Source organism: Trachypithecus francoisi, unplaced genomic scaffold (assembly GCF_009764315.1).
Source record: "Trachypithecus francoisi isolate TF-2019V2 unplaced genomic scaffold, Tfra_2.0 Lachesis_group12, whole genome shotgun sequence".
Lineage (NCBI taxonomy): Eukaryota > Metazoa > Chordata > Mammalia > Primates > Cercopithecidae > Trachypithecus > Trachypithecus francoisi.
In genome coordinates this window covers 61,658,571-61,677,685 of record NW_022681457.1, presented here as the reverse complement: position 1 = coordinate 61,677,685, position 19,115 = coordinate 61,658,571, and the positions used below count along the sequence as shown (strand labels likewise).

The window sequence follows — 19,115 nt, the reverse complement described above, 5'->3', positions numbered from 1 at the left end:
GGTCAGCTGTTTTCACTTAGGGTCAGGGTTCTGGGATTAAGGGTGGGGTTCAGCCGGGAGCCCAGCCATTCTGTAGCATTACGCTAGTTCTTTAATATCACCAATGTTCATTCAGACAGTTCTGCTAGCACAGAGGGCAAGGACACAGACAAGTTCAAGCTGCCATCCTCCCAGAATCCCCCAGCTAATAAAGGCCTGGCTTTCAGCCTGACTGTAACTCAGAAGAAATATATTTTATATTGTACCCCCCAAACATGAATACCTACATGTATAACTGGAACAGATCTTCCACAAAACAGCACTTACATTTAACAATGGGCTGTCGTCCTCCTTCCCTCCCTCCCTCCTTTCCTTTTAAATGTTGGTTGTAACTCATGAAATTGACTTCACGTTATACTATAGTTCTATTATGTGCATGTTGAAAAACAATCTTATAAAGCAAACTTCTAAATAATAACGAAAAGGTTTATGAAATGAGTTTCAGACACCTTATCTGAAAGGAGGGGCAGAGAAAAAAAAGCATTTCATCTGTCAAGCGCCTGGTGTCCATGTCAGCCCATTCCATGTTCAGTATCATATCCCACATCTCTCACTTATCTATACTATTATTCTTATTTTGCTAGGGACCACCTGTCAGTACAGAATATCTGAGATCTCACTGCCGGTTTTTTTCCATTTTTGTCTTTCTGACCATTTTTGCTTGAAATTTCAACTTCTGCTTTGAACGTAACAGTCCAACACATTTGTTATCTATACACTCTAACCAAGCAGGTGCACTACCACCCATCTTTCTGAACTACTAAAGACTCTAAAGAATTTAATTAAGTAGAAACTGTTCTTGAGGTCAAAACAAATAGCATTTAGTCCTTCAAGGATAAATTCTGCTGATAGTAGTCTTCTCTTTATAAATCTAAACTATAACCTTGGAATTCAAGTGAAACGAATAAGCAGATGTCAAACCAAAATCCGTGTGAAAAAATAAACACCCTCAACAATAACAGTTATAATTAAGATCCTGACACACCCATCTTTAGTGATTTACTCTATTTAGCAAATATTTAATGCACTTCAACAAGCAGGTTCCTTGGGCTTTGACCTTCAAAGAAATGCAAGACACTCATGCAATTTAAAAGAGCTTTACTTAGTATACAATCTCCATACAATTCAGTAAAACAAATTATAAAAGCTCTTTGTAAGATTTTACCCAAAGGGTGTTAAAAACAGAAAACCAATTGCCACAAGAAAGACAGACATTCTCTCATCTCAAAAGCTTTTTTCCACAAACAGACAAACACTCTCTTAGGCCAAAAGGTTGCCACGTTTAAAGTATTTGGGAGCGTATTAACCAAGATACAGGATCTGATAACACTTTGTTGATTTTGAGATTTGAGTTAAATTTTAAAAACCAAATATTTGTACGTTAATTTAGGTAGGTTTTGGCCAAAGATGAACTAAAATCTTTACATCTTAGACAAAATTAATATAGAATCAGAATAGACATTTTTACTTTTAGTTAATTGTGGAATAAAGATGCAGATCGGATGATGTATATACATATGCCTTTGCCACCTGGCATCATCCAACCAAAAACACACACCCACACAAACACAAACGCACACACTCCTGTCACGCTGATCTCACAAGGGTCAGGAAAATCATCATTAACACGATGACAAATGGCCTGGGTAACATCTAACTATGCTCCTGGCTAATATACTTGAAATGAATCCCTATTTTTCAAATGCCTGTAATAAAAGTGATTAGAACCTTCCAACTAAATTAGAATCTCTAATAACTATTGTGATCCGTATCAGTAGTTGGTCACTTAATAAAGTAAGTAGGTTAAAGTAGGGAATCATAACCTCAACTGTGTAACTGTACATTCGTTTGCTGATCTTCTGATATAAAGACATGAGTTTTTCCTTTGCCTAAGGGTCCAATGACTATAGTTCTACTTCTCACATAAATCGCACCAATAACATGATTTGGGTCCCTTCTTCTCGGTTTAGAGTTTTAAAAGGTGGGATGAGTACTTAAATAAATCTATGAAGCAATCTAAGCTCAGAAATTTTCTTGATTTGTAAATTTTCCCCAATATCTTATAATTTTCCCAGCCACACCTAATTTAAAAGCAACTTTTATTGGCAACTAGCCTTTATCACTTCTTACCAAAGCATTCAACTTAATTTTTGCAGAAAGCTCTTTCTTTTCACACCCGTATTTTCTACGTGTACGTAAATACTTAACTGAGTTGTGTACTTACAAGAGAAAGCAGAGCTTGCATGTAGTAGTTTGGGACAGGCGCACAACTCAAGGGAGAGAGCCAGAGCACTGAGAACACCAGAGAGCAGCCTCCAGCTGTGCCGGGGCAGGTGGCTTACGAGAGAGATGGAGACTCCGGGGCCTGGGAGTCACATAGACAGAGTCCGTTAAGAGCACTTCTATTGTACTTAGAGGGTCTTCTGATTGCTAACTCAGAAGCAAAGTCAAGTGGGTTTTCTATCAACAGAAAACAGAGCCATTCTTTGAGGCTATCACCACCCAGGTGTGAGTGAGGGGAGCTGCCGCCGTGGGTCTCTTGCTTCAGCCTGGTGGAGAGGCTGTAAGCCAGAGCCAGAAGTCAGATGCTCTTCTTTACTTTCCTTCTGTGTACTCCAATGAGAAGGTCACATTGGAGAATACTGACGAGTGCTAAAAATATTAATAACATGATTCGTTGATAGATTTGGTCATCAGGAAATAAAAACTTCTACTGTACATTGTCACAGTGTCTTGGAAAGAGTGTTAAGTATGGATTCTGTCTTGCAAGATTTTTTTGGCACTTTATATTTTTCACTGAAGACTGAGCACTAAAGGTGCTGGCAACAATGACACCTAAACTATGAAAAAGAAAAAAATCACTGTTTGCCATCATTGCGGTGATAAGCATACAAATTTAACTGCATGTTTCTTGTATATTAAGACTCCAAATGCCCAAATGCTTAGATGAATACATACAGGAATACTTAAAACAAATTTAAATATAGCCATAACAGAGGATTTTGAAAACAAAACCACAGAGTCTAACATATTGTACCTTACGTGTGCTTGGTTTCAATTAGAGTAAGGCACTCGCTGAAGGATGGACTGACCCATGCTGTCAGCTACAACAGGCATGCATCATTATTGGCTTAATTAAAGTTTTAGTACTGATTAAAACGTTTTATTATTGTATTATCCTAAACTGCAGTGGTCTCCAATCTTATTAAGGGATACAAAAAAGGTATAATTCAGGAGTTTCAGTTGCATAATTTAGTAACCCAGCTACTGTCAATTTTTTATTTAAACAAGTTTTGATAAAAGCTGAGTCCGCTTGTGTCCAACATGACAGTGTAAAAGACTTTTTGAATGCTGCTTAATAAGTAGTAATTTAATATAAAATCATTTGAAAATGTGATGTAGCCATCTTGATGTCTATGGTAATTTACTCCAATACAACTGCAAGCAGAAATGCTTAAATCATTTCCATCTGGCAAGAACAGGGGAGAACGTTAATTCCATTAGCCATCTTGATTTAATTAAATGCATAATATGTTCTTACTAGCAACTTTTACATGTCCTCATCATTAGAAATTAATTATATAAGCAATTAGCAAAAAAATTTTGAGCAAGTACATATACTCTTCTTTGTTGTTTACAAATAAGCATGACTTAGAGGCACTTGGTTACCCTTTAGTAAGGAAAAGAATTATACTACCAGGGCCCTCCCAGTAAGATTGGAGACCACAAGTCAAACTTGGTATGAAAATGCTGTCTGAAAATGCTGTCTGCTAAAAATACTGTATTAGTGAACTAGTTAAGATAGAACATTTAAAAAATATTCTGACTTTGCAAGATTCTAGGCTGTAAAAAATACAAAGGCTAAAAACACAAAAAGTTTACAAAATTTTGCAAACCCAATAAATTGAAATGAGTAAGAAATAAAGCAAAACTATTACTTGCAGGAGAGGTTAGCGTATCAGTAAGTTTTAAAATAATAACACTAAAATGTAATAAATTCTACTTGGCTACATACATTTCTGCCCCTTTAAGGACTTACAATATGGAACTTGTAACACTTTTCTGTGCCTAGCATTAAAACACATGCACGCACACGCACACACACACACAAATACATGACACATAGTGCTGAAGTACTCCACATTACATTTCAGACAGAGTGTAACAAAATGTTTGATAAAAGCCCTAACATGATTTTTTTGTTAATGCTAAAAGCATGACAATTGGAAAATATAATATTTTAAGATACAATAGGACACTAAAGAGCTTTTTAGAAAGCTACCAATTCGTCTTCACCAGTGAAATCATATTAAATAAGCCAATCATCGTTTCTAGTTGATTCAATCATAGCTGTTTTAAGCCACCTGAAAATTAAAAGTATTTCAAATCCTGAGCAGGTGCTCATCTTCCAACATTGTATGTGCCTATCCAGGTATCCATGGAACACACATCATTCTCTTCAACAACATAATTTTAGGTCACTCTTAGAAAGTTGTCAACATTTAGGCTAAAGAACATTAATGAGAAAGATAGACACACAACAAAAAAGACTTCCGCTTGTAGAAGATGCTTTCAAAGATGGCAATGCTTGTGTAAACATCTGTAGAACTTACTCATATCACAGCTTGAAGGTTTGGGCTACCTACTTACATAGGAAACGTCATCTACCGAGTTTCATCATGATGCAGTTTCACTGTACCAAAAATAGACACTGGGCAGAAATCTGTGCTACTTGTTTCTGGACAGCTTGTAAACGTGGAAGGTTTTGTTCTGGAACACTCTGGTGAAGTGGGCCACGTAGGGAGGCAGGTTTCTTTTGATCTCTTCACAGAAGCGAGGGTGGTCTGCAGGTTTCAAATCAGGATCATTCTCTCCTGGGCCATCCATCATCTAAAACCAAAACAAACCCAAATACAATTTTTGGGGAAAATCCTACTTATGAAAGACAGTAGGAGCAGGAATGGGTATTGGGTTTAAGAATGGTATGTGAGTGAAATTAAATTATATTATTTCAATGTCCATGGGCACTTGGAGATCATCTGGCCCATCCTTTTCCCCCTTCAGAAGTGCAGACCACGGCTGAGAAGGAGAGTGCAGCGTCACACGATGATCCCATTAACGGGAAAGCCAGAACTAGAACTCAGGTCTGCTTGTTCTTAGGAACATACTATACTGTCTCTCTCACAGAAATGAAATATAGAGAACTACTGTGATCAGAGAAACCTCTCTAATTCATCAGAAAAAGTCACACTTCGGCCAAGTGCGGTGGCTCATGCCCAAAATCCCAGCACTTTGGGAGGCTGAGGCAGGAGGATCACTTGGATTAGGAGTCTGAGACTTCTCTGGGCAACACAGCCAGACCCCATCTGTACAAAAGATAAACAAAATTAGCTGGGTATGGTGATGTATGCCTGTGGTCCCAGCTACTTGGGAGGCTGAAGTGGGAGGATCACTTGAGCCTGGAAGGTTGAGGCTGCAGTAAGCCAAGATCGTGCCACCACACTCCAGTCTGACTGACAGAGTGAGACCCTGTCTCCAAAACTAAATAAATAACCTGAAAAAGTCGCACTCAAATCAAAATTTAACTGGATGTCTTTGGTCTGCACCACCTCTGAACTCAAGATAATTATGAACTATGATTCTCCTCGGGCAAAAATCTGAATCTCAAATTTTGTACAGTTAAGAATTTTTTTTTTTTTCAAATTCAGGCTTTGTCACTTTGTACAACTCATTTACAAATATCTATTGGCTTCCATACCATTAATTACAGCACACCTCACACCTCTACAGGGTGAAAATCTGTTTGCTCTACTGAGACCTGGCAGAGCTCCAAGAACACTTTCCTCAGAAGGGAGAGGGGACAAGCGGCTGACTGCTTTTCTGCTCTGGAGTGCAACTTAGCCTCTGACAGCCGGCCTGTGGAAACGCACCAGAGGACACAGGACACTCAGTGGAAGACAGCAGGAGGGGCAGGGGGAATCCACCACCTAGATCGGAGGGCAGGAGGGCCCCACCATCCCCGCCATGCAGCGGCTAGCCAATACGAAGCGTTGGAGCAGTGGGTTTAAAAGCTGAGGTTTTGTTTATAGCAGCAAAATCCTTAACAGATACATTTTATGCAGAGCCCTATCATACAAATGAGCTGAAGGCAGAGCTGTCCTGTTTGATGTGACACTGGGGGACCCAGGGCTCCCCTCTCACCTCTTCCTTGCCCAGCCCCAGTGGCAGTCACTAAAGTGCCAAGAGAGGCGTTCTGCAGGAAGCAAGAGAAAAAGTGAATACTTGATTTGTAGCGTAATTCAACTAGACATAAAGGATAAAAAGATGCACATTCTTAGGATTCAAATCAGAGTCCTGCCCTGGAGTGCAACTTAGCTTCTGAAAGCCAGCCTGTGGAAATGCACCAGTGGACACAGGACACTCAGTGGGAGAGAGCAGGAGGGGCAGGGGAACCCCACACAGGGAGAGGCAGCAGGCTCACGTGGCCATTGGCGATGTCCAGCAGGTCCCGGAGTCGGCAGCCCCGGCGGTGCCTCCGCTCGTAGCAGATGCTATCTTCCAGGATTACGTAGTCGGTGCCAAAGGACCTTAGGAGGGCATGCACTTCCTCTGGCGCCCTCTTGGCATATATCTGATAAACCTTCAAAAAGAGATAAAAATGCAATGTGGCAAATGCTACTCAATTGCCAGGGAGTTAACTATGTGACGTAGCCTTTCACAGGGCTGAGTCTAAGACCTAATGCCCAAGGTGCTCTCTCCAGCCGAGGCCACGCTACACACACTCATCTGCAGGCCTGGAGTGTGTGCATGGAAGTTCCCAAAGCACTGCGAGTGCTCGGCCTTGGGAAGAGAGTGAGCCAGGAAGAACACATCTGGGTTCAGAATGTATTACTTCAAGTTAGGACTATATTCATTAGTAGGCGCTGTTCCAAGGTAAATGACAGGGCTGAGTAAATAAGATACAGTCTCTACTTTTAAAAAGGGGACCCCTAGACTAAAATGGCCCATTAAGAGCGATGGGACAGTCTGGGAGACACACTTCCCAGTAAGGCAGGGCCCCAGTTTCTGACACGGGTAGGTGGGGAGAAGGACCCCTGTAGGGTCCCTGCTCCTAGGTTGGGGCAGCACAGGCTGCTTTACCTGCTACACCGCATCTCGGCTAACTGAGAGACCCCACTGCTCCTCTCCCTCTCGTCCATCCTGGGGGTGAGAGCCACTTGCAGCACACCATGGGCAATGCCACAGGAGGCCTCCTTCACATTCATACTAGTGCCACACACCCTTAGTGGATGGATGCAAACTGAGCGTCCTAGATTCTGGGGCTGGAATGGAAACAGACTTTGTGAGGTGTTGAATGTGAGGGTTCATGAAGAGAGGCACTGCCTCCTTTCTTGCACCCTGATTTTGATGCTAGATTTCTGATTTGGGCTTAAGGGTCTAACTTGATGTGTCCACACGGATGCATGAAATGGTAGGGAGTAGGATGCTATTACTGAGACAACTGTGTCATCCTACAGTCCAGCACAAGGTCTCGGACTGAAGGCATTCCAAGGATTCCAGGGTCATGATGAAGAGCCGTAGGGCCTTCAGGATTTCAGCATGGGGGGCCTAACCCTAGTACCGAGACAGGAAAGGAGATGCCCAGAAGGACGCTCTGTGCACCTAACCTGTCTTTTCTGCAGTCTCCAGTCCAAGCAGTAGAGGCCACCCCTGATGAACCTGGTGTCTCAAACACCAGGGAGCCCCTTTCCTGCATCCTCCTAGTTAATTTGGAACTATCTGGAACACTTGAGCCCATCAAAAAATCCCTATTTTAGCAGGAGTCTAAATTCAAATGATTCTTACACAAAACAGGAGATTTAGTAAAAATCATCTGCTTTCAGGCTAGTCAAATGGCACCTCAAAACAAGACTTTTTCAACAACTTTTCAAATGTCAACATGAAAAAGTGACATTAGGAAACACTGATGAGTTGGAAACCGGATTGGAGGGACGAAGGGACACAGGCGCCCTCCTGCACTGCTGACTCGAATGTAAACAAATAGGACCTGCAGAGAGAGGACTTGATAACATCTTTCGATCTACATTACAGATGCCAACAACCCTGACCCAGCACTTCCACATCCAAGAATCTGCTGTACAGACAGACACTGTGTCTGGAAAGAGTGATGCGCAGACAAATTTATCTGCAGCATTGTTCATATAATCGCAAAAGACAGGGAAACAGCAGAAATGGCTAAATAAAATATGCCATAGCCATGTAAAATATTAAGCAGCTTTAAAAATAACAAGGAAGCTGTTAATATGCTGAATATAGAATGATTTCCAAAACACATTAAGTGCCGAAGAAGCAGAATGTAGAATGCCACTTCTTTTGTTAAAATGGAGAAAGAACCACCACCCTCCCCCACCATATTTGTATATGCATGAAATACCTGTGGAAGGAGACACAAGAAACTGCTAACATTATCTGCCTCCTAGGAGGGGAACTAAGAACTGCAATAATGGGAGAGGCACTTTTCACTATATTTCCTTTTGTATATTCTGAATTTTGAACTATGAGACTATTATTATCTATTAAAAAACAAAAACCCCAGACTTCAGAATGGTCCATAAGAAATGTGACCAGTATGCCTCAACTCCTTTTCCTTCCCCTCCCTAATCCAAAAGCTTTGCTCCCAAATGCTCTTTTCTGCACATCTCAAGGCGTATGTCTTCTCGGTTCTTCCCTGGGGAGGACCTGTGGCCCAACGGCACGTCCTTAGTGGATGTGGGCAGGCAGAGGTCCCGAACCGGGAGATGTGAGCCCTGTGCACTTACGCTCTGATTTCCCCTCTGATATGGTTTGGCTGTGTCCCCAACCAAATCACATCTTGAATTCCCACATGTTGTGGGAGGGACCCGGCGGGGGGTAACTGAATCATGGGGGCAAGTCTTTCCCGTGCTGTTCTCATGGTAGTGAATAAATCTCACGAGGTCTGATGGTTTTATAAGGGGGAGTTTCCCTACACAAGCTCTCTCTTTGCCTGCTGCCATCCATGTATGACATGACTTGCTCTTCCTTGCCTTCTGCCGTGATTGTGAGGCCTTCCCAGCCACGTGGAACTGTAAATCCATTAAACCTCTCTTTCTTCTGTAAATTACCCAGTGTTGGGTATGCCTTTATCAGTAGCATGAAAACAGACTAATACACCCTCCTAACCTAATGCTGGAGGGTGCAGCATTCAGCCCCATCTTTACCACACATAGGGACATGCAGCCCATGGCTGGCCCACAAGAAGCGAGGGGAGGCACAGGGAACCCTCACCGCTCTGGTCCGCTCTCTCAGGCTGCTGTCTTCGTAGTGTGGGTGGTTGGTTAGGGTCCTTCCCGTGCACAGCTTGACTCCGGCCAGCAACTGCATGCTTCCCGCAAACACAGCCTTTCTTGGAGTGTTAGAGCTGAAAGATTTTTGAGTCTGAATTAACCCCACCGTTAAGAGGTCCTTAAAGACAACAAAGAAGACAATATCAAACTCTTTCAAAAGAATCCAGCTATGTTACAAAGAGTTACGAATCAGGGAAAAAAAAAAAAACGGGAGTTTGTTTGGGTTTTGACTTCCACTCAAACCAGTGAGTGCAAAAGTAACTGCGGTTTTTGCCATTACTTTCAACAGCAGAAACCTCAATTACTTTTGCACCAGTCCCGTATTTTTTTACAACAATATTTTGTATCTGTTTTTGACTATTCACCAGAATAGCAGTGGGGAAGCCACTTACCGTTTTGCTAGGTTTACTTTTATAAGGAATTGTCTTAGAAGGCAGGCAGTGTAGCTTTTGAGTTCAGACTTCTAGGCCAAGACCCACAATCCTCTCTTGCTATTGTTCCAGAGGGGCAGAGTCTAACAAAAATAACCTGAAAGACTGCCACTGCTTGTGTATCCAACTTAACAAAAGGGCTACCTAAAGCAACATGTAACAAATCATCAAGCCAGAAACTGCAGGTGATACTATGTCAATTCCAAGGGTTTTTGCTTAAAAAAGCAATAAGGAAAAAAATCACAGATACTACCATAAATAAAAACACAACTAGCAACAATAACAAAAAATATGGGGCTGGGAGCGGCCCTACTCTGGGAGCGGTGGCTCAAGCCTATAATCCCAACACTTTGGGAGGTTGAGACGGGAAGATCACGAGGTCAGGAGATCGAGACCATCCTGGCTAACACGGTGAAACTCCGTTTCTACTAAAAAAATACAAAAAACTAGCTGGGTGAGGTGGCGGGCACTTGTAGTCCCAGCTACTTGAGAGGCTGAAGCAGGAGAATGGCATAAACTCGGGAGGTGGAGCTTGCAGTGAGCTGAGATCCAGCCACTGCACTCCAGCCTGGGTGACAGAGTGAGACTCCGTCTCCAAACAAAACAAAACAAAACAAAACCAAATAAAAAAAACCCATGGAAACAAGATTCTGAAATAGCCAATATTTTATTACTCAATATGGGGGATACACAATACTTCTGATGTGAAAACGCAAATCTTTTACACATAACTTTAGTCCTGATTATGAGAAACTATATGCAGTTTAAGGAACACAGGGCACCCTAGTATTACGGCACAAACTCGCTTTCTAGTTCCCACCACACTACGATTCTCCGCCTCCCATGGGTCTGAGGGGCAGGGACTAAGGACCAAGAAAAGACTCCCAGAATACAGGGAAAGCATTTTTCCTTTTTCCTCCCTGGAAAAAAGGAATCATAGTAGCTGATTTAATTCCTTTCCCTTTTTTTTTTTTTTCTTTCTGAAACTTGAGAGTCACTTGCAAGCGGTCAAGGAGTTAATTTCTCAGGAGGCCCTAAGAGTTCTCTTCCAGGGATTCTCCTGAATGCAGAATTTCCCACAGAGGCCCACTGAGGACACTGAGGGATGCGTTTATCCTTCTTGTGTTGAGAGGAGTGTGTGCCTGCTGGACTGAACTAAAATGAGGAAGATGGTTGTGAGGAGTTTATTTAAAATCATTAAAATTCAACATCCTTTGCAGAAAAAGCCACGGCAGGCTGTTCTCCATGGTTTTGGAGCAGGGCACGCAACTAGCTCTGGTGCTGCGGTTTCTAAGAGAAGCCTCATCACATTCATACATCCCACCAGGATGTTTTATTTATTCCAATTCAGTGCGAAGACTCCAGCGTGAACGCCATCCAACAGAGGCCTTGGATGTCTACAAGCAAGACATCCTACAATTCAAGTTGTGACATTTACAAATAGTTTACTTTTGAAAAATTCAAGATTTTCTTTCTAACAATGACACTCTCATTCACTCGCATTCCAATAAGTGTTCTTAAGTGAGGAAAAAAAGTGGCTGGAATGACAATGAGCATACATAATGACACATAATATGCATCCCCTCTCCCATGCCAGAGTCTAGAATGCGGATTCCAGCAGGAAAAAAGTTTCATATGAGCTTGGCTGCACTTGAGAGCTTGTCATTCTGACAGACCCAGGAACACAAGAACAAATAGATGTTAGCTCTGTCCTCCGTACCAACAAATTACAGGGACTGTCTCACATTTTGTCCCACGTGGTCAGAGGAATAAGAAGGTTTCAATGAAAATGCAATGAAGGTGCACAGAATTCCTTAGTGAAAGGTTTTAATGGAATTCAGTTTAATTCAACTGACACTTACTAAACACTTACTCTGGGCTTTGTGTACTGTGCTACCCTCACCTAGAGTATAATGCTAAAGGAAACAAGTACGAACAAATACTAATTTTTCAAAGTGCCACCATTTTTCCAAGCCAGGCTTCTTTCCTTTGAATACTCTCAACTGGCATGAGCCATTCCACAGCAATCAATGATACGATAACTTGACACATCCGTGCCAAAAAGTGGCTGTCTTTGGTCCTCTGAACTAGACAGATTTAAGATGCAGAAAGAACATGAGTCTGGTTTCCACGCCTGGCAGAGCAGGAGGTGGAGGCGAGAGCTATCGGGGTGAGTGATCCTGGTTTGTAGTCTCACTGCCTGAACAGTGCCAAGCTGGCCTTCTACACAAAAGACAAACCCGGCAGCTGAGCTTACAACATCCATTCCAATCACAAGACTGTCTCCCCATCACCGTTTTGAATGTATAATAGGAATCTCTGTGTAGCTTCAGCACCAAGAAGATGCACAAAGCTATGTGTAGCATGCATTTTATAATTACAGCAGAGATAAGATGACAGGCCTTGTTATCCAGCCACAGCTAACGACCAAGGTTTCAGCCTGCCTCCTGGACTATAATCATATAGCCCTTGGATGAATTAGAGTTCACAAAGGCTTAAATGCCCAAAGTCCTAAACTGCCCTCTAGGGAGTTACAAAGTTCCTTCTTTATTCAAACAACATTGCCGAGGGTCTACTATGTGCTGGGCTGGCAAACACGGTATGACAACCTGCCTTCAAGAAGCTTACTTAGGCCAGGTGTGGTGGCTCATATCTGTAATCCCAGCACTTTGGGAGGCCAAGATGGGGAGATCACTTGAGGTCAGTAGTCTGAGACCAGCCTGGCCAATATGGTGAAATCTGTCTCTACTAAAAATACAAAACTTAGCCAGGCGTGGTGGTGGGCGCCTGTAATGCCAGCTACTCAGGAGGCTGAGGAGGGAGAATCACTTGAACCTGGGAGGCAGAAGTTGCAGTGAACCAAGATCGTGCCACTGCACTCCAGCCTGGGCAACAGAGCGAAACTCCATCTCAAAAAATGAAAAAAGCTTACTTAACAGGTCCCATTACAGACAGACACTTCAAAATAACCCAGTGCTGTAGTGAGCCTAGTCTATCACATATTTACTAATGCTTACTGCAGGCCTTCAGCTAAGCTGGAAATGAAACAGCAGTCACTGAAGATGCTCTCTCCTGGGCAGGCTCTAAGAGCTCTTGAGTGGCTCCCACCCCCGGCCCCTAGCAGGTGCAGCCCCAAGGCAACAGCAGGGCCATCACCAGCAGAGCAAGTGACACATGGCTGCTCAGGGGAATGAGACAAAAAGTGGAACAAAGCTCATTAAGTTGTGACTGTCTTAATGTCTGGCCTTATTACCAAAAGTCAGAAAGTTTAAAAGAAGTATCTCTGTTTAATGTGTTAGTGCCACAATCATCTGGATTGTTAACATACTCTTTCACTGAGGACGTGGCTTTATTTTAAAGCAGTAAAATACACATATCCTCATGCCTATAAGATGAATTAAAAATAATACTTCTAACTGGGTGTAGCAGCTCATGCCTGTAATCCTAACACTTTGGGAGGCTGAGATGGGTAGATTGCTTGAGGTCAGGAGTTTGAGACCAGCCTGGCCAACACAGTGAAACCCCATCTCTACCAAAAATACACAAATTAGCCAGGTGTGGTGGCGCCTGCCTGTAGTCCCAGCTGCCTGGGAGGCTGAGGCAGAAGAATCGCTTGACCCTGCAAGGTGAAGGTTGCAGTGAGCTGAGATCACGCCACTGCACTACAGCCTGGGCGACAGAGATTCCATCTAAAAAATAAAACAAAACAAAACAAAACAAAAAATAACACTTATTTGAAAATGACTGACTTCTGAGGACAGTAGGGATGATGCTTCTTTCCTCTGTGCCATGTGGCCTTGTCTGATATGCCAGCTCCGTGGCAAACCTGGGAAATATCACTGCTACTTCCAATACTTCACTCTACCCGTAAGGCAAATGCCAAAGGAAAAGCTACAAGCAAAGTGGAACAAAATGAGAAACAAACAATCACACATTTCTAAACTTAAAAAGATACTTATATTCACTGTCCTTTCTATTTTGTGGTAAATTTAGCAGGCAAAGGGAGAAGGAATTCGTTGTCCTTAGCTGAAAGCACGCAGTGATGGACATAATGCTGGGTGCTCTTCCTTCACACACACTCTTGCCTGATACAGTCTGTGGTCTGTATCTAAAATAGCTAATGTGCTTTTAACCATTGAATGACATTTCTCTATTATAGAAAAACAAAGCAATTTTTACAAATGTTTGAACAAATGATGTATAAAATGAAAGGATAATTTGTTTTTATAGCTCTCTGCCAAGCTCCATAGCAGGCTGCCCAACCTGCACACAATTTGTTCTGTAAGAAATGTCACTAAATAATGACAAGGACTCACAGGTCAAATGGATTTACATTATATAATTTAAATGTCATTCCAGGAAGACCTGATGGCATTTTGAACAAATAATCTCATTTATTTTTGAAGCTCTAAGCTTCAACAAGTTAATTGCTGTTGAACTAATGGGGAAACTGAGCATTATAATACAATGTGTGAACATTTGCTTTATCTACACTTCAAAAATTTATAGAATTATGCAAATACTAGAAAATGATTCATTAAATAGAAAAGAGGCTTATAGGCATTTAAGGTCTGAACTCAGCCTACATCATATTTAAAATATACACTCACTTTCTGCTTTGCTTAAATGTGAAAGAAAGTTGGTCCATTTTTTCAGACCCATCGAGAAAATACTGCACACGCAGGTTTCATTACTGGAAAGAGACTATTTCCAGTGAAAATCTCCTAAAGTGAAGTAGCTAAAATGTCATCCCTCAAAATATGCAAATCTATAGATCTGTCTATCTTATTTGCAAAATGTCAGAAGAAAATTTTCAGGAATGAAAAATGAAACATTCAAGGACACAAAGAAACAAGGTGGAAACCACAGATTGTGGTTGCATTCGGCCTTGCTGAGGTAAACGTGCTTTCTAATCACACAGAACCTTTAAAACTACCGCCTGACTTTTGCTGAAAGAGATACCAGAAGGAAAAAAAAATTCCAAGTTTTTAATTTTGTATCCAGGAAACCTTATCAGGAGAGAAGGGTAAATATGAATATATGCATTTAAATCTGCTGGAAAACAAGGCATGCAATGCATCAGTGTAGTGTGGAGAGCAGCAGACAGGTGAATGCACAAAAGCTGGGGTGTGGAAGGCTGGACATGCCTCTCAGCTCTTAGGGAAGGCGGCTGGGGCTTCCGCAGCCTGGGGCCCTGACTTTAACAACATGTCAAATGTCACAACATCCTTGTAATAAAGAGCAACTTAATCCCTAAACACTCTTGGTTTCTTTTTTTTTTTTTTTTTTTTTTTTTTTTTTTTTTTTTTTTTGAGGCGGAGTCTCGCTCTGTTGCCCGGACTGGAGTGCAGTGGCCAGATCTCAGCTCACTGCAAGCTCCGCCTCCTGGGTTTCCGCCATTCTCCTGCCTCAGCCCCCAAGTAGCTGGGACTACAGGCGCCCGCCACCTCGCCCGGCTAGTTTTTGTATTTTTAGTAGAGACGGGGTTTCACCGTATTAGCCAGGATGGTCTCGATCTCCTGACCTCGTGATCCGCCCGTCTCGGCCTCCAAAGTGCTGGGATTACAGGCTTGAGCCACCGCGCCCGGCCCACTCTTGGTTTCATTCTGAAACTTCAATCTCTACTCCTTTTAGGAGCTAAAGATAGGAAAGCATAAAACATTTTCTATTATTAAAATTAGAATTCTAAAAAAAAACTTTCCCACTGAACTCGCTAAGCCACTGAAGATCTTAAAATGGAGTAGAGAGTGAGAATCCGGGAGAGAAGAATGAGGGCAACTGTGCTGAGGCGAAGCCCAGCAGTTACTCCAGTGAGAGGCAGCTGCAGTGGAGTGCCACCTGCATCCACACACTTCACACGGTGCCCATACACAGCTGGTGCTCAGCGAACATCTGCTGAACTCTATTAACAAGTGCACAACTTCAGATGTGGAATAACTTTATAAATTAGTTAAGGCTTTAAGAGTCTTCACAGGAATCCAATCCCTTGGGTATGACCCTTCTCATTCTAAGTGTTCCCCTCAAGTAACGCCCTTTGTTTTCCCTTGAGGATATCTCTTCAGCCTCTGAAAAAGAAAGAACCAACTCCCACTGAGGCAACCACATCTTTCAATTTACCCTCAAAACAGAGAAGCCCTCCGAGAATACTTGGGAAGCCTGAATCTCCGAGCTGAAGCCCTGTGCCAGGAGCACAATAGTGACACCTTGTGTGGGGTGTGGCTTTCCCCATCAGCAAGGACATGGGGCAGGACACTTCCAGGTACGTGAGTGATGAAGAGGACGGATAAGCTTCTTTTCAACACTTCACATAAGGAGTGCTGTGTGCCAAAATGCAGGGTCACTTGAGGTGTCCCCAGGGTTTCTGCAGGCCACTATTTCTCTAGTTGTGATTCATCCCAAGGACAGCCATCCCTCCCATAATGGAGGTTGTGCCCCTGTCCGACAGATGCTGTGATGACTGCATGGGCAGAAGACAGACATTTGAGTGTGTCTGCTTTGACTGTCTGGGAACAGGGCAGACAGGAAGACAGGCAGCGGAGGACAGAGGCAGCCCTCAGGGACAGTGCTGGTTCTCTGTCAGGCATCTTGGGACTCTTTCAGACGCAGCCCATGCATCTGAAAGAGCCATTAGGCCGCAGCCTTTTCTCCAGAACAATTCATACTTGCTAGTAACATGGATACCGTGTGACTAATCAAAGCAGTAAGGTGAAACTTGAAGGTCATATTTTATGTCTCAAAAACAGAAGAAATCAGGGCAGGTTAAAAGAATATTAAGGCAGTCACTTGCGTTTGGAATCCATGCCTTACAGGCCAGTGTGGATTTGAGTGTTGATTTAAACAAACATATCTGATGTCTACATAGACCCTATTGTGGCATACATTCATCACCACTTATGCTTACTTTGCAAACATGCCAAGCAGCTGGTTTTACAAAAATATTATTTAGATTTGAAGAATTTTAGGGGAAAAAGCCGAGACTAGATCATAATAGAACAAATTTTTTGGAACAATGCAAATCCTTCAGTTGCTGAGAAAAAAAAAAAAAAAAGCCAAAAGAGTATGTCTACTACAAAGGCACTACAGGGAGAGGAGCTGTTAGCAAAAGGAGGGTCTGAAGAGTGAACATCACCTCCCAAACAAGGGAAATAGGACACTTGTATTCTCTTCTTTACACCTGGAATCATCTCTCATCCACAATTTTTCACGGTCAGAAATGTTACTTTAATTTTCTGTGGGGAAAAATATAAAAATAAAGGCACTACAAATAAATATAACTAGTCTGAGACTGCCAAAGATAACCTGGGGCTCTGCTAGAATACATTTTTAATGACTTTATAATTAATTCCTGAAAGACTGGGGTGTTTATGGTGCTAATCTAAGGAGATCTGGAAGACCCACTACCTTCAGGAAGCTACCAGAAAGCAGGGGTCCTCCAGCATTAATTTCAACAGTATAGCCTGAAAATAGAAAATATCAGCCTCAACTTCAGATGTACATCATAAATTTCCAGCCGACTATAGTTAAATTAGCTTTCCTTTACATGAATAACTCTCTTTTCCTGTACATAATAAATACTGAAGGAATTATTTACTCTGTAATTATCTGGCATGATTTAAAATTAAATAAATAAAGACAAAGCATGGCTTACTGCTCTCAGCACTAGAAATATGTGAAAAATTATATTGACTGAATCTAGTCACACCCAGCCCGATATTAGGACCAAAGCCATGTGTATGTTTTAGACATAAATCTCTATGAGATCCATGCGTTATCCTAGAAGGCCTCAGCTATCAAGCATCTCTGCAGACACTCAGGGCTGATGTGTACTGGTGAGTAAGCCTTAGCCATGGGCAGGTGCTGAAATAGTCACTAACATCCCAAGTGATGCAGACAATCCAGCCAATGTTTTCAGAAGGCACCACATGTGATGCGCAGCCTCTATTTACATGTGAATAATTACACTGCTGCTTTCTGGTTAAAAGTAGGGAAATACAGTGTTCCAGGGCATAGGAATGGTGCTCTAGGTAGAAAAGTTTACTTTTGCTGGTGTGAGGCAGGTTTTGTTAATAAAGCTTTGAAATACACAAATTTCATTCAGATGCTGAATGCTGAGGCAAAACAAAGTGCCGGAAGAAATAAGAGCCAACAGGACACTAAAGCATTATATTCAAGACAGAAGGTCCCAGGTTTTGTATCTAAAACTTTCTCTGGTCCTAAGCTAAGCTTTGGCAATATGATAAGTTAACATAAAATCTGCACTGAGCTGGCATGAGCCTCTACTTAACTGGAGTTTACAGTATAATTTAAAAATAATTAACGAGGGAAGAATATTTCCTTTCCTTTTTTTTTTTTTTGAGAGAGTGTCTTGCTCTGTCGCCCAGGATGAAGTGTGGTAGCACGATCTCGGCTCACTGCAACCTCCACCTCCCGAGTTCAAGTGATTTTCCTGCCTCAGCCTCCTGAGTAGCTAGGACTATAGGCGCCTGCCTGGCTAATTTTTGTATTTTTGTTAGAGACAGATGGGGTTTCATCATGTTGGCCAGGCTAGTCTTGAACTACTGACCTCGGGTGATAAGCCCACCTCAGCCCCTCAAAGTGCTGGTATTACAGGCGTGAGCCATTGTGCCTGGCCAGAAAGAATACTTTCAAGTGTCACCATTAGTAGAAAATCAGAATGGTATTAAAATGAAAATAATAAAGATAAAATTGGCAGAGACATAAAGTTTTAAGTCAGATACTATAAATAAACTTTTATTGTCATTTCTGTCAGTGGTTTGAAATGTCTTTATTGAAGTTGTTTTCCTCTCCAAATGAGTATTTTCCCTTTCTTCATGAGATACAGTTGGAGAGAATATTTCTTGAATAGAAAGACATTATTTTCAAATATGGAGTTTTAAAGAAAAATTTAGTAAGGACGAATGTTTCTTCATAATTAGATTCAGAAACAAACAAAAACCCCCCAAAACCAAATGTGGTCTATAGTGACTCTTAAAAGGCACTTACAATTTTAAAAGTTAAAAAAAATCCTCTTACTTAATCCAGTTCATCAGCTCCACTGTATCTGGATCATAGAATTCTCTCAACTCGGAGAGTTCATCCATCATTCCTGGCCAGAACTGAAATTAAAAACAAAACAAAAACAAAATCCACCCCTATACCCACAACTATCACTAAGATTAAATGAAAAAAAGATAAACTGCATATAATGTGTGAACTAAATAAACATGGCAACTGGAATATACAACTATTTCACCTCTGCAGCAACCCTCCTAATACAAGG

At 41.9% G+C, this 19,115-nt stretch overlaps 1 protein-coding gene across 5 annotated transcripts in view; it reads right to left on the bottom strand.

The window, feature by feature from the left end:
- Window positions 1-1,120: 1,120 nt before the first annotated feature.
- The window catches only part of DPY19L3 (dpy-19 like C-mannosyltransferase 3), an 81,955-nt gene continuing 63,960 nt past the window's right edge, over window positions 1,121-19,115 (bottom strand). For 3 of the 5 annotated variants that reach the window (XM_033225591.1, XM_033225592.1, XM_033225593.1), the window contains exons 16-19: window positions 18,869-18,951; window positions 9,346-9,478; window positions 6,521-6,679; window positions 2,122-4,929 (exon numbers count right to left, since the gene is read on the bottom strand). In XM_033225591.1, the coding sequence (XP_033081482.1) occupies window positions 4,768-4,929; window positions 6,521-6,679; window positions 9,346-9,478; window positions 18,869-18,951 (537 nt within the window). In that variant the 3' untranslated portion in view covers window positions 2,122-4,767. Of the gene's footprint in view, window positions 4,930-6,520; window positions 6,680-9,345; window positions 9,479-18,868; window positions 18,952-19,115 lie in introns of all 5 variants that reach the window. The other 2 variants (XR_004440710.1, XM_033225590.1) reach the window with 2 other exon arrangements.